The 15,237-nt window shown below is 42.7% G+C and overlaps 1 protein-coding gene across 1 annotated transcript in view; it reads right to left on the reverse strand.

Annotated features, from left to right (window-relative positions):
- Positions 1-766: 766 nt before the first annotated feature.
- STX2 (syntaxin 2) overlaps positions 767-15,237 on the reverse strand; it is a 29,226-nt gene continuing 14,755 nt past the window's right edge. Inside the window, exons 3-9 of the mRNA XM_007455450.1 lie at positions 13,250-13,324; positions 11,614-11,687; positions 10,607-10,715; positions 8,572-8,645; positions 8,312-8,449; positions 6,059-6,169; positions 767-844 (exon numbers count right to left, since the gene is read on the reverse strand). Of these exons, the coding sequence (XP_007455512.1) occupies positions 767-844; positions 6,059-6,169; positions 8,312-8,449; positions 8,572-8,645; positions 10,607-10,715; positions 11,614-11,687; positions 13,250-13,324 (659 nt within the window). The remainder of the gene's footprint in view (positions 845-6,058; positions 6,170-8,311; positions 8,450-8,571; positions 8,646-10,606; positions 10,716-11,613; positions 11,688-13,249; positions 13,325-15,237) is intronic.

The raw sequence follows: 15,237 nt of genomic DNA on the forward strand, positions 1-15,237 counted from the left end.
TCGAGCTTTTCCCGCAGGGTGTTGGGCGCATTTAAACCTTATAAATCAATTTTAACAGAAGGCACTACAAAGGCTTTTGGGGGAACCTTGCAACCAATGTCTTCTAGGCCGATGGCAAACTTTGTAAACAACTGTGCAAAAATGGCTCTAATATCATGAACCTTCCTATTTCTTTTAAAAGGCAATAGTTAATATATAAAATTGGAGTAAATTAAGATGTTAATATATTAAACAATTTATAAACATTTAAAATTATAGATATCTTACAAAACAGCTCTGTGATAATAAAAATAATTTTTGCAAACATAAACAAACACAAATTAAACACAGTACAAAAACGTCTCAATCAGCATGTTAGCTGGGAGAGGGAAGAAAGTCTTAGACCTCACATCTAATAGCTTCATAACATAAGACATTCCTAATTAAACCTCACATACATTTTTAACACTGAAATATAAAAAAAAAATGAAAATTTCAATAATTCCTTATTTTAAGGCCATTGAAACCAGTTTCACATTGTTAATTTTTTGTGGTGTGTTATGTAGAGTCCGAGGATGTAGAGTCCGAGGTTAACTCATCACATCCATTCTGCTTTTCTCACCAAACAATACATTCTGTTGCATTTTCTCCTTGAATTCACTAATAAAAAGTCAGCACTCAATGCCACATGTCACAATGTCTAGGATTCATTCATGAAATGGGAGGAGGCTCATTTGCTGCAGATGTGGTCTGACTCCAAGGATAAACGGCTCTTGGGACATGGTTGCTATGACAATGTTGTTGCTAGGATAATTCCAAGGATCACAAGCAAAATAACTACGCAAATAATAATGAACATCATTTTCTGCAAGATAAAGAAAAACACTTATTAATTTGCAAGATATCAAAGGAAAGAAATCACTAATGTCATTTCCTAACAAAATTCTCCTGGAATTTGAGATGGTTTAAAATACAAGCCCATCATCAAGAAAGAACCCCTACAGGTCATAGAAAAGGGAGGGGTGGGGAAGGAAAGTTTCAGAGGCAAAGCAGTAAGTTATAGACACATGTATATTAAATGAATTTAATAACTTAAAACACGTATTATTAAGACAACAACTATTTACTCCTGGAGGTAAAAGGCAATGTCTACTTGACACCATGTGGGGTCTTCATGAACACGTTCTATTGATCACAAGAAAATCCCAAACAGTTATTTCTTGGATGCGTTGTACACCTTTTTAAAACTTTAAATGGATTTATTTCTCATTTGCTGAAAAAAATCTTATTTATACATTTTTTTACATTGAGGTATGATGCAAGTAAGAAATCAACAAGCCATTAACTCGGTCTCTGCTGCATCCAGGGCCCAGAGCAAGGCCATGTAACAGGAACTTTTTGCTTTCTATTGACAGGCGCCCTCGCACAGCTGAAAAGCTAAACCACCTTTGGCTTCAGAAATCTAGCCTCTCCAGGAATCCCGTCTGGTCTGTGGGAGAACAGGAGGAATTCACGAAGATGAAAGGCACACCACACTGTCTGACTTCCAGTTCTCTTTGTAAACAACAGAGATTCATCATTTTAAATTACAGTTACCGAACTAATGGCACACTTTCATCTGAGAAATCACAGCTGCTCAGACTGGTCAGCTCTGCATCGGTATTAACCTGCCAAGAGCGCCACCTATGACTGCATGAAGGTGAGCACAGCCGGGCCCCTCGGTAAACCTTCACGTCCATTATGCAGGACCCCGGGACCACTGCCTTCAGGACATCACGACCTCAAACTTCCTGTTGCTTGTTAACATTATGTGCATTTCCTGGAAAGCGAGGACGTGGTCCCGACCATGCTCGCATCGTCCTCACGTGTCTCCCGGGGAGCCTCTCTCAGCACCTTTCTAGACACACCTTTTTCCTTCAGCCTATCACCCCTCCCTTCCCACTGGCATCGCCCTTCAGCTCCAGAACCTGCTCCACATGCCCCTGTCAACCTCACTGCACGCAACCACCTTAGAGAACCGGGAGACTCTGACTCTCACTGCTGAGTCTCTGGGTAGCACGTATGTGCGTGCTTGCTTCCACACCTGGCTTTCAGAGGTGCTCTCCTGACCTCCACGACAGCTGAGCTCCTGAACCCTCAACGCCATAGATTTAACGACCATTCTTACCCAGTAACCTGCTCACAACTCAAGCCAAGTGCCTGGACTTCTCCTTGGTGGCCCACGCACAACGCTGGGAGTCAAGCCACCACCTACTCCACGTAAATCCTGGGCCACGTGTCCTCTTAGCAGTGTCGTTAGATAGAAAACTGGGCACCCTGGCCTCGCTGCAGGGCTCCAGGGAGTAGGATTCCCTCCACACAGGCCTGCAGGCCCCGAGGAGGGCTGTGCCGAACTACTTGCTGCAAGAATAGTTTTTCAAAAGTATAATTAAAGACACCAACCACTGCATTTGTATTTTTAAAAAAACCTGTTGGTGTGCTCTCTGATGTGCTTCTTATTAATGACCATTGTTTTGTGTTCATTCGTGCTTAAAGGCATGAAAGTACACCACCGGCCGGCCAGGCCCAGGGCACAGAGCAAGCCCAGGGCTCCCAGGGAACCCTGCTGGGAGGAGCCTGCCCTCATTCTACCGCATCACCACAGCATCCAATCTAAAATTAAGTTTATCTTTAGTGGAAGCACATCCAACTAGCCATATTATGGCCACTAGGAAAAGCTAAGAAAATACATAGTTCATAAAAAATTATAAAAATAGTTTTTAAATACCATCATTATTAATGAAGGAAAATCACATATACCACTTTTTCAGCAGACGTAATAGGAAAGCATGGAAGGATACATGAACATCCTGCCTGATGAAAACAGAGAGCCTGCCTTCCTTCTGCCTTCTGAAAAAATGGATCGCTAACAAACTCAACATCCCAGAGCTTCTAACGGGAACCACCTCAAGTGCAAGGTAGTGGCTTATGTGAACGCTGGGACAGTAACTGCAAGGGCCCCTCGCCTGTGGTGGGTCCTCAGTGCACAGATGCTCACATTGAGAAACTCCTCGTCTTCTCTTTAAGAAAGTGCCAAGTGTCTACCAAGCCAGCAGTTGCTTTCACGATAAAATAATGAATTCATCGAGGACCACTTGTCACAATCTAGATATAATTTTAATCACAATGATCACGCCAAACAAACGTTTTAAGATAAATAACTGGTATGTCCAAATTTAATACACCAGGCAGCATTCTAACTTAAGAGTTAATGCAAGAAGGATGATTCCAAATGCATAAAAAAAAAACGGAGGAAAAACACAAAATCTACTGAAGTTTGGAGAGGGGTGATACACAGAAAACAAAAATAAAGATACTCTAAATAAAGAACTGAATATCTTCTGTATTCCGAACCCTTAAGAATTAACAGGCATGCTCACTCAGCACAAGTTTTCTCTTTAATGCGGCCACATTTACAACAAACTAGACGCTGACAAATGGAAACAAGTGAGACGAAGTCTTTTAATTCCACTGCGTGCTCTCATTCCATTCCCTCTAATTCCACAGTAAAATGATGAGTTAATAAATAGAGTTCACAGAGCAACTTTCGGCTGTTGCACTCATTGAAGAGTTAAAACTTAAGAGATAAATTAAACATTACATTTTAGTTTTTTAATTGAGAATTAATCCTCACTGCTAAGGTTATTCCACTAATGAAGGGCTCCTTTAAGAAGGGAGCATCCTCCTGGACCAAAAACAGAAGACCGGAGAGTCAGGGGCTGCCACCCCGCGCCATCACATTTAGTAACAGAGGCAAACCCAGCCAAGGCTTCGAAACCAACAGGGAGACGACCCAGGTTTAGAAATGAACGGCCGCCTAGCCTAAGCTGGCTCTCAGCACAGAAGTCAGGCAAACGCTCCGCTGGCAGCCTTTCATTGCTTTCCAGTATTTTTTAATTGGGCAAGCACCACTATTAGCTAATTGGGCGAGTGAATAAGCAGATCAGTTGATTAGTTACTTACTGCCGCGCCGGCAGAGAGGCATGCACGCTGACGTCAGCCACCACATCATGTGCCAACTGATAAGCCAATAATTAGAGCAATCACAGCCACCAGAACAAGTGACACAGCAACGATTATCCACTTTTTCTGTCAAAGAAAAGCAAGCCGATTATATCGTGGTTAATTCCACACCGCCGTGTTAGAAGACATCATTCATTTAAAATCAAAGACTCTATTGGAATTCGTTTTAAAATCTAAGTTATGGGACATCGATTAATTCTGCTTGACAACTTTCAGTTCTCATAAAGATGGGTTTTTAATTTAATGAGGTCAGACTACTTGAAGATAAACTGTTATAGAACTCGAAATATTAGGTTTCATCAATGAGAAAGCTGCATGGCCACATTCTTTTAGTAAATTTCTGATGGGCTGAGACATACAGCTGATTTTTTTTTCATGTATACAGAGCTATGTAGCCAGGTCAGTGAACTCAGAAATCAGTTATCTATGTAATAAGCCCCTACACTCTTTTCTTTCTTGTTTGTTTGTTACTGGCTGTTAACTCCTTCACTGCCCCTGCCACACAGTATAAAACAAACGACACTCCACTAGTGCTGTCCGCCCCCTGCCCCGGGAATGGAACCAGGACACCAGGAGACAGGAGGGACGGCCAACATCTCAACAACTACGCAGCTAACAGTGGAGGGAGGGGAGCAAGCTGTGTGCGGTTTCAGATGCCAGGCCTGGAGTAGGAGAGATGGGGATGATTTTTGAAACAAAACATCACGCTCTGACCAGTGGCCACTCCGGGTAACGCACTGCTCCCAGCCACCTGCCAGAACGAGACTTGCTCTGCCGGTTCTGGATAAAATGTATTCCCCGACCACCTTTTATCTCTGTAAAACCAGGGAACTTCTCACGGAAATTTTCGTTGACTGACGTGCTGTTTAGGTCATGGAGAAAGGAAGGGAACTGCCCTTTTTTAATGATTTTTTTTTTAAGTGAAAGTCCATTTAGTGCCTGGACCAGCCAAAGCACTTCACACGCAGACCTCATCACCTCACCTTACTTTAAAGGTCAATATTTCAAAAGGTGGTAACACAGAATTATGTAAGAAACCATGCCCAGAGATAATTAACACTCAGATATTCCCAAGAAAAAGCAGGGTGAGATGCTTTGCAGGCTGACATTAAAGCCCAGACGTGCATCTTATTTGAGAACGTCCATGGGCCACTGTTATGGGTAAATCCACGCTCAGAATCTGACTATGTTTCCTGAACGTTTTGAAACTCCCTCTTTACAAGGAGTTTTTGAAACTCCCTTTTTTGCCATCACATTGGAAACCTCCCCCTGGCTGGCCCTGAGACAGCCGTCTTCCAGCAGGTGCGGGGGTGACAGGCCCTGAGAGCACGGGTTTGGCGCTTCGTGTTGCCCCTTTCCACACTGGAGAGAAAGGGACCAAGAAGTAACGGGTGAGGTCACACAGTGAGACACACAGTTTTCCAGTCCCTGAATCAGAACTTAATTCTGTAGTTTCGCTGTTTTCTTAGAAGAGCTTTCACTCACACATGACACACGTTAAGATTCAGATAAAGATACTAAAACTCGTTTACAAAGCTTCAACGTGAGTGCTACATAACGTCTTAGGTTACCACGGTCTCAAATAATTCTCTTCTTTCCTCCAAACCAAAGGATTAGCAAATAACGTAAACAAAAAATGAAGTGTTCACTGCATAAAATGTGTAACCAATGGTTTTTAGAACTTCCAGTCCCATGAGTTCTGTTATGTCCCTCCACATAATGACCCAAGAAACAGAGAACTCTGGAATTGGAACCCATGCAACTGAGAAAAGCAGAGAGACCGACTTTGGCTGCAAAGGGTTTTCATTACTTAAAACCAACAGGGTTCACAGTCAACATAACTTATCTGATAAACGTCAAACGTTTTAGAAAAAAGAATTACTTCAGTTTTCAAATGAAACATTAATGTAAGTTTTCATTTCTTGGAATACCTTTTAAGTGGCCTTGCATCAATGTATGCACACTCAAAACCAAATCCAGAGAAAAACGCACTTTAATTCTTAAGGACCAAACTCACCCTTCTTGCTTTGCTTTGATATTTAATAGCTTTTTTCGTTTCTTCTTTAGCATGCTCTACATAGTCTGTGGCATTCATAACGTTTTTTTCTATGTTGTTGATCATTTCACCCTTAAAACAGAAAGTTTCAAACTTAGGAGATTCTTTCAAATGACTTAATTGTGTATCTCAAGACAGCCACAGAGCAGCAGTAAAGTTTCCAAAGGAACATAATGTGCGTGTAATGGACACCGAATTTTTTTTCACATTTATGAAAAGATGAGACCATTATAAATGTACAATATACAGAATAATCAAAATCCAGCTTATATTATAAAAAGAACTAAAAGGGATGGGCAACAATGCTGATAACTAAAGGCATATCATGTAGACTCTGAGATATGCTTTAACATGAGAACACTCTTTAAAGATGGGCGCGGTGAATGGGAGGCGGCTAACTTTAGGCTGAGCGAATATTTACTATTATGCACGTACATACAGTGGACGAAGAATGACATCTTTTCTAATGGGCAGAAGATTGCTGCAATTTCTTCAAAATACAGTAAACTCAGAATAGCTTACGTTGGCCACTAAGTTGACTAAATTAATGAGCAAAAACATAAAGTGGGGTGAATCCAGTGAAATGTTAGGTGACAAAACACATTACCTGGTCTTCTGTCCACCAGCAGACATAATCTGCAGCAGTGAGTGGTAAAGCATTGAAGAATGACGTACAATTAACTTACTCATTCACACACTTAAACTTACTAGTAAGTTTTGACTAAACGTACATGTTGAATTAGACGAGCCAGTATAATGCAGCACTAACAGACTTCTAAAAGGAAACAATGGAACAAAGCTATGAACACATCGATTTTTCTAATGGCGATTAGTACATCTGACATCGAACAATCCTAATCAAAAGTCCAAGGTACTCTAAAATCTTTAGTAATAACAAAACTAATCACTGATTGTTCTTATTGTCTAACTGGTTTCCTTCCTGAAAATAAGAAGCTGGTAGCAGCCAGACTCCCAACTCTCCCCCTTCTGCACCGTGCCACACGGGCCCTCCCATCAGAAGGGGTGAACTTGCCCTGTCCCCGCCCTACACTGCAAATGCACCGCACCGCAGCTCTGCACACATTTTTATGACAAGGTTCCTCAAGGTAAAGTGTTCTTCAAATGTTAGTGGCGATGTGGAGGATGAACCCGGCACCTGGATGGACTTCCCAGTGATCCTTACATAACCCAGGCAATGAGAAATAGGCCAGTCAGACTCGAACCTTCTTAGAGGACACAAGAGATCCTGAAAGCAGCCTCCACAGGAGCGAGGACGTGAGTGTGACGTGAATCCTAAGATGACTTGGTACGAATGCTCCCCCTTCACAGGGCGGTCAGCTGAACTCAATGGCCCACTGATCAGTGAGTGACCGAGGGCGAGCCTCACGCGCTTGCAAAGTCACGGAGGACCTTATTCAGCATCACGAGAGAAAGCGCAAAAGCACAGCCACAGACCTAACTGGAACCACCGGCTTGTGCTTCACACTGGATTTTCTGTTTTTAAAAATCTGTATTAATGTCCTCAGTTCCTCACAGGGTCTCCTCACACCCCCGTCACCCGTGCCGGTGGTACTAGACACCACGTAGCAAGTATGAGCTTCCAGTTACGTCACGGTGTACCCCCTGGGGCTTATTCTTTCATACATTTCTCCCAGTTGTTACTCTAGTATATGGTCCTTACAGAAAACTTGAAAATACATGTATTTTAGGGAAGAAGACTACAATTCCCATAGTCCACTGTTACTATAGTGCTTTCGGTATATTTCTTTCCTTCTGTGAGTGCTGTTTCATGCAGCTGAGTTCATGCCATATATACATACACACAGGAGTAGAAGGGCGTGTGTTGTATACATATTCATATGTATACATACACGTGTAAGGGTTAGTATCTCCCTCTTATGTCAACTTGAAATTCTGGCACATAACGTTTATATATTTCATTAAAAGTCCTCCATGAACAAAGCCGATGTTGCCTATGGCTGCCTAACAGGCTGTCCTATGGACACACCACACATAACTTAAGTAAACCAGTCCCCCACTGTTGAAAGCTGAAGCTGTTTACAGCGTTTCAGTCTCACATGGCAATAACAGTACAACTGCTGAATTATGAGACTGCATCCAGAATGATGGCTTTCTCAGGTATACTGGAATCAAACGTAAGATTTTACAGAAAACAGCTCTCTATCTCGGAGAAGTAAAGACGTGTGTGACTACCTGAGTCTCAACGAGCACGGCCATGTCCACGAACAGCTCATGCAGCTCTCGGATGCTGGTCTCCAGCTTCATAATGTCTTTATGACGCGACTCAATTTCATTGAGAGCCTGTCTAGTAATCTGTGAATCTGATATAATCTTTGGAAAACAAAAACAGAAGAGAAATACTAATGAACTTACGATTGCTCTGGAAGTTAAAGAAAAAAAAACATCTGTATGTATACAAACACACAAGGCCACAAAGCCACCTGCGTACTCACGTCTGACGTGAAAATGGAGGGATTCCCACTTTCCAGCATCTCTTCTAGTTCATCATCAGTGGTAGTTTTTCCAGCTAAAATATTAACAATTAAAAACTCCATTCAGAAGGCAGCAATATTTAAAAATGACTTTTGCACCCATAAGTTAGCAACTAAAATCTGAGTTGTTAATATTTTCAACCAATGTTTTTCTAACCTCTCCAATGTATTTTCTTAGGCAAATATTACCGATGAGAGAAATTAACATAAGCCTAAGAAGTAGGAAGAACTGGAAAACACTCATGAAAAATCTTATAATTGGAATGACTAATAAAATCCATTTTTAGTCTGAATAAGGAACAACTATAAAAACGAAACTGATAATACATTCTGGTGTACGAGTTTTCCTACAAGTTTAACTCTGGCTTATAGGAAAAGGGGGTAAACTAGATCCAGCATATGTTAAATGCACATAATAAAAACTGCAAAATTAGCATCAGAGGCTCTAATACTTTCTGTAGTTTGGGCGTTAATACTTTTTCCTTGAGTTAAATGTAGTAATGCTGTGTATGAACAGGTTCACAGAATTTTGGAAAAACCCAATTGAAACATCATAATAATTAAAATATCATTTAATGTGAATATTCACAGCAGCATTATTCATAATCACCAAAAAGTGGAAACAACCCAAATGTCCATCACCTCATGGATGGATAAACAATGCTAATGTGGTCCATCCACACAATGGAACGTGACGCAGCCGTAAAAAAGGGATAAAACACTGGTGTTTGCTGGAGTATGGTTGAACCTTGAAAAAACTGTGCTAAGTGAAAGAGACCAGTCACAACTGACGATATGTTGTACGATTCCATTCATATGGATGCCCAAAATGGGCAAAATTACAGAGACAGGAGAATAAACCGGCAGTAGCCTAGGGCTCAGGGGAGAAATGGGAAGTGCCCAACAATGGGCACCAAGTTTCCTTTTGGAGTGATTAAAACGGTCTAAAATTGATTGTGCTAATATACGAAAAACCACTGGACTGTACACTTTGAGTATCATTCACATGGTACATCAACTATATCTCAATAAAGATGTTAAAATGTCATTATTTATTTATTTTGGGGGGCTGCATTGGGTCTTCGTTGCTGCGTGTGGGCTTTCTCTAGTTGCAGCGAGCGGGGGCCACTCTTTATAGAGGTGCGCGGGCTTCTCATCGCGGTGAGAAGGCGTGTGGGCTCAGTAGTTGCAGCACGCAGGCTCAGTAGTTGTGGCTCGCGGGCTCTAGAGCGCAGGCTCAGCAGTTGTGGCACACGGGCTTAGCTGCTCTGCGGCATGTGGGGTCTTCCCGGACCAGGGCTCGAACCCGTGTCCCCTGCATTGGCAGGCGGATTCTTAACCACTGCACCACCAGGGAGGTCCTAAAATGTCATTTAATGAGGTTCACGTTTACGGCTGCTCCCCCCTCCCCAAGCCCGTGGGAGACGCAGAGCAGCCCCAGTGGAAGGTGCACCCACAGGGGGCTTGTGCCACAGCTGAGGAACCCTGATCTTCCATAGTGGGGAGTAAGCAAAGATGCCTAACCTTTATTCAGCAAGCAAACTACCTTCTGCCCAGAGGGAACCACAAGCTGCATCTTCTAAGGCTGCCTGTTACACAGACAGACACCCGCGGGAGAAAGCCTGGAGCAAAAGGCAGCGAGTGTCTGCTCACCAGACATGCAGAACCACGAGACCCACAGGGAACTGTCCCCTGAGACGGGGCAGGAAGGGTTGGGGGACACAAAAAATACAGGAAGAAATGATGGTTGAGGGTCTTCCGGGTCTCATTAACGCTCTACAAGTAAACTAAAGTCCACTCACCTAGAACTTTCTGAAGCATTTAAATAAATAATAGGTTGGTTGATTCAATGAATAGGAAGCTATGAAAGCACTTTAGGCTTACATTATTGACCAAAACAGAGATGGAATTACTTTTTTGAAGTTACATACTTTCATGTCAGACCCTAAGGAAGAAAAATATGTTTTTAACAAAAATAGCATGTTCACTGACTCACTTATTTCTAGCTGACGCTGTATCCGGCCTTTGCTTCGCTCCCGAAATAGAGTCTGTGCTTCGTTATACTCTGTCATAACTTCCACAAACTGTCGAGACAGCACTGAATGCTTTTAACATAAAAAAAAAAATAGATCAATATACATTGGTCATTTCTTCTATTAAAAGTGATGTATAGGGCTTCCCTGGTGGCGCAGTGCTTGAGAGTCCGCCTGCCGATGCAGGAGACGCGGGTTCGTGCCCCGTTTCGGGAAGATCCCCCATGCCGCGGAGCGGCTGGGCCCGTGAGCCATGGCCGCTGAGCCTGCGCGTCCGGAGCCTGTGCTCCGCAAATGGGAGAGGCCACAACAGTGAGAGGCCCGCATAACGCAAGGAAAAAAAAAAAAAAAAAAAAAAAGAGAAAAGTGATGTATAAAAACATTACGTTATAGAGATTCAAACTAATATGCCACTTACTCCTTCAAATGGAAAATAAGATTAATAGCAACTTACTGTATAACAGAATCTATGCTAAGAACTTTACATGCATTATCTTATTTGATTTTCACAGTAACCTTACTATACTATTACTATCCCTCATTCTATAGAAGTGAAACCATCATTTCAAGAAGTCAATTAGCCCATAGTTACAGGCTGACTGGGTCAGGTTGGCACCCAGGCAAACTGTCCCCAGAGCCTGAACACATAATCCCCATTTGTCAAGTAGAGTTAAGTGGACTAAATTCCACTTTGCTGCACCATAAACCTATAAAAGGTGAGGATTTTACCATGAACACTAAAATGATTGGGGGAATTCTTTGCTCTTCAGAACAGAATTCTGCTGTTGGGCTGAAAACACTTTTTTTCTTCATAATCTAGAGAGGGAGTCTATAAATACGATGCCTTTTTTATGCAGAAATGCCAAAAGAATTAATGTGATGGTAAAGATGAAATTATTTTGAATTTGAAAGAAGTAAAAAGACCTATTCTTCAGCACTGCTTCAATCTAGACAAGGCCAATAATCAAACCTGGGTTCTTCGTATCCGAAGATCCACTGACGTTCGGTTCCCACTCTCATCCTGATCAAAACTTTGTTCAATAGCTAGAAACAAACAGGAAAGAGTTATCTTTTAAACTAAAAAATGAAAGGTTTTCAAGCCTAACCTCAAATGTATTTTCTTATCTTTTCAACTCCTAGTAAATTTATGAGTTTTGGTAATTGTCAGTTGCTGATGATATCAGAAAATAAAACCAAATGTTACAGCTTCACATTTCAAAGCAGGCAACATGAATCTGATCAAGTTTGGAGAATTTAACTGTCAATCCACAGGAAATACAGAGCACAGCATAACCTGTTAAGTGACACTAAAGGGGTGAAATCAGCAAAACTCTGCAACATGGCAGCTTCTGATGGACTTACTGTCCTGGTTTCTCCAATGAAAAGAAAAAAGTGTTGGGGGCAAAGAGGTGGAAGGAGAATCTGATGTGAAAAAGCCTGAAGTAACACATCAACCAATCACAGGATACGGTCCAAATAAGGAGCCCGATTCAAACAAACTATTAAAAAATCTTTTTTAAATAAAAAAATAAAAAGATCATTGGGGAAGTGTGAATTCTGACTGGATATTTTATAATAAATAATAGTAATCAATGTGACTTAGATATAATAGTAGTATTACAGGGCTTCCCTGGTGGCGCAGTGGTTGAGAGTCCGCCTGCCGATGCAGGGGACGCGGGTTCGTGCCCCGGTCGGGGAGGATCCCACATGGGCTGGGCCCGTGAGCCATGGCCGCTAAGCCTGCGCATCCGGACCCTGTGCTCCGCAACGGGAGAGGCCACAACAGTGAGAGGCCCACGTACAGCAAAAAAAAAAAAAAAAAAATTGTAGTATTATAGTTGTATTGGGGGGAGAAAAATCCTTCTCTTAGAAATACACACAGAAAACTATATGCTGATGAAGACGCAGATGTCTGGGATTGGTTGTGAAACCAGCTGGGCTGGGTGAAGGCCGCTTGGACCTGCAGAGCTCAAGGGCGTGGACATGGGGCTTTTGGTGGTGACCCCCCTCCCCCGACATACATCTGAAATTCTCCTTAATAAAGGTTCCTTTTGATCTTCAGAAATATTCTTGATTTGAATGTCATTTTGTAAAAATTAAATACAGTCTGTCTTTCTACCACATGGAGAAGACCCAATGTCTGTTTCGGTCCCACAGGGAAGCTGTGAACCTCCACCTGGCACCGTCAGCCGAGACGAACTGTACGAAAGGTTCAAAGGAGCTCACCGAGTACAGGGGGCATTCAAGAAGAACCCAGCAACTCATGTCAAAGGCTAGTCGCCTTCTCAAATATCTGCAGTTTAGCCCCCAGATGTCATAAACTATAACAGATTAACAATTTATAAGCGAGTGCTTACTCCTGTTGGGCACGAGTCAGTGCTTCACTCTGAAATTTAAGAGTTAACAGCCCTTAGGTTTAGCTCCTCATTTAAGAATTCGAGAATAATGAGGAACTTAAACAAGACTTACTATTCCAAGTACATACAACTTATTTTAAAGCGGTCACAACCTTAACTTTTGAAAATGTAAAAGAACAAAAAGTTATAAAGAAGAAAATAATAATTCCCACCGTCAATGATTACATGTAATCAAAACTTTACACTCACATTTTAACTTGGTCCGAATTTTATTAGCAGTTTTCTTGATTTCTTTGTTCAGATCTTCAAGTTCTTCTTTTATTTCTACAAAATTAAAAAAAAAAAGACGTGAGTTATAATATCCAACATCAATGTTCAACAAACTTAAACAGAACAATATTCTTGGTAAATAGTCAAATTTGTTTGTTTCTTGAGAAAAACTACTGATCACCCCAGTGGTTCTCTAAGTGTGGGTCCTGGACCAGCAGCTTCCGTTATCAGGTGGGCGTTTAGTAGAAATGCAAATTCTTGGACTCCACCCCTGATCTACTCACAGGAAACTTCACTAGATGGGCCAGGACTGTGACTTAACAAGCCCTCCAGGCAGCTCTGGTGCACACCTAAGTTTCAGGATACCTGGTTTATACCAATTAGTTGATGAAATAGTTCCCTGAACCCAGTGCTGACACCTAGACCTGAAAAAGGAAAGCAGAAATTTAACCATATTCTGGGAGGAAAAAAGCCTCCACGTGTTTGACTTCTTTCCTGCTGTCCTCTCTCTCATCAAAGTGGGCTCCTGGCGGGAGGGCGGGTTCCTGCACTGGGGAAGGCTGAACTCACACCCCCAGAGGCCCCGCCTCCGTGTGCGGGGAAGGAGGGTCGGGGAAGGGATCCAAGGGGAAGTGCGCGTGGAGCAGGTCTGTGCGGGGTCCACCCAGCTGAGGACACGACGCACCAGTCGGGGGACAGCCGGGGACGCTGACCAGCCGCAGACAGACGACTGAGGACTGAGAGTGCGGGGGACATTCCAAGGGCTCACCTCTCTGGATAAGAAAGCCCCAGGGTTGGGGGTCACTCAGGACGGAACTACGGGACCTTCCTGCTAACACAGGTGCGCAGGGGCTCAAGCATTAATCAGAGAAATACAAGAGGCGTTACGACGCTTAACCCTTCAAGCTACAGAAGCTGGCCGTGAGGTTATATTTCATAAAGGCAGGATTTCTAATCACTGAAAAGAAGGGCAATATTGGGAACTTCCTTCTCCAGTGGACGAGGTCATTCCTATCAGTCCTCCTGCTGAGAACAATCAGAAGAGCTGGACGTCATAAACCTATAAAGGCAGGAAAGAAGGTTCAAAAGAAGGAAACCCAGAGAATGAGCCCAGCGATGGAGCTGCTTGAGCCCAGAGGCAGCCGAGGCTTTGAGAAGCCAAGAAAAAGCTGAGCTGGAGCTAGAGACCACATGCTGGAGAAAGGGGAGCCGCAGGCCCAGAACGCCGGTACACACGGCCAACCAGCAGAAACGTTTAAGAATCATCTCATAAAAAAGAAAATACTATCGAGAGCAACAGCCAGCTCTACCCACCACCAGTCGCTCCCACCAGGAAGCTTGCCCAAGCCTCTTAGATAGCCTCATCCACCAGAGGGCAGACAGCGGAAGCAAGAAGAACTACAATCCTGCAGCCTGGGGAACAAAAACCACATTCACAGAAAGACAGACAAGATGAAGAGGCAGAGGGCTATGTACCAGACGAAGGAACAAGATAAAACCCCAGAAAGACAACTAAATGAAGTGGAGATAGGCAAGCTTCCAGAGAAAGGATTCAGAATAATGGTAGTGAAGATGATACAGGACCTCGGAAAAACAATGGAGGCAAAGATTGAGAAAATGCAAGAAAAGTTTAACAAAGACCTAAAAGAATTAAAGAACAAACAGACAGAGGTGAACGATACAATAACTGAAGTGAAAAATACACTAGAAGGAATCAATAGCAGAATAACTGAGGCAGAAGAACGGATAAGTGACCTGGAAGACAGAATGGTGGAATTCACTGCCGTGGAACAGAATAAAGAAAAAAGAATGAAAAGAAATGAAGACTGCCTAACAGACCTCTGGGACAACATTAGACGCAACAACATTCACATTATAGGGGTCCCAGAAGGAGAAGAGAGAGAGAGAGGACCCCAGAAAATATGTGAAGAGATTATAGTCGAAAACTTCCCTAACATGGTAAAGGA

The sequence above is a fragment of the Lipotes vexillifer genome, unplaced genomic scaffold (assembly GCF_000442215.2).
Source record: "Lipotes vexillifer unplaced genomic scaffold, Lipotes_vexillifer_v1.1 scaffold671, whole genome shotgun sequence".
NCBI classification, from domain to species: Eukaryota; Metazoa; Chordata; class Mammalia; order Artiodactyla; family Lipotidae; genus Lipotes; species Lipotes vexillifer.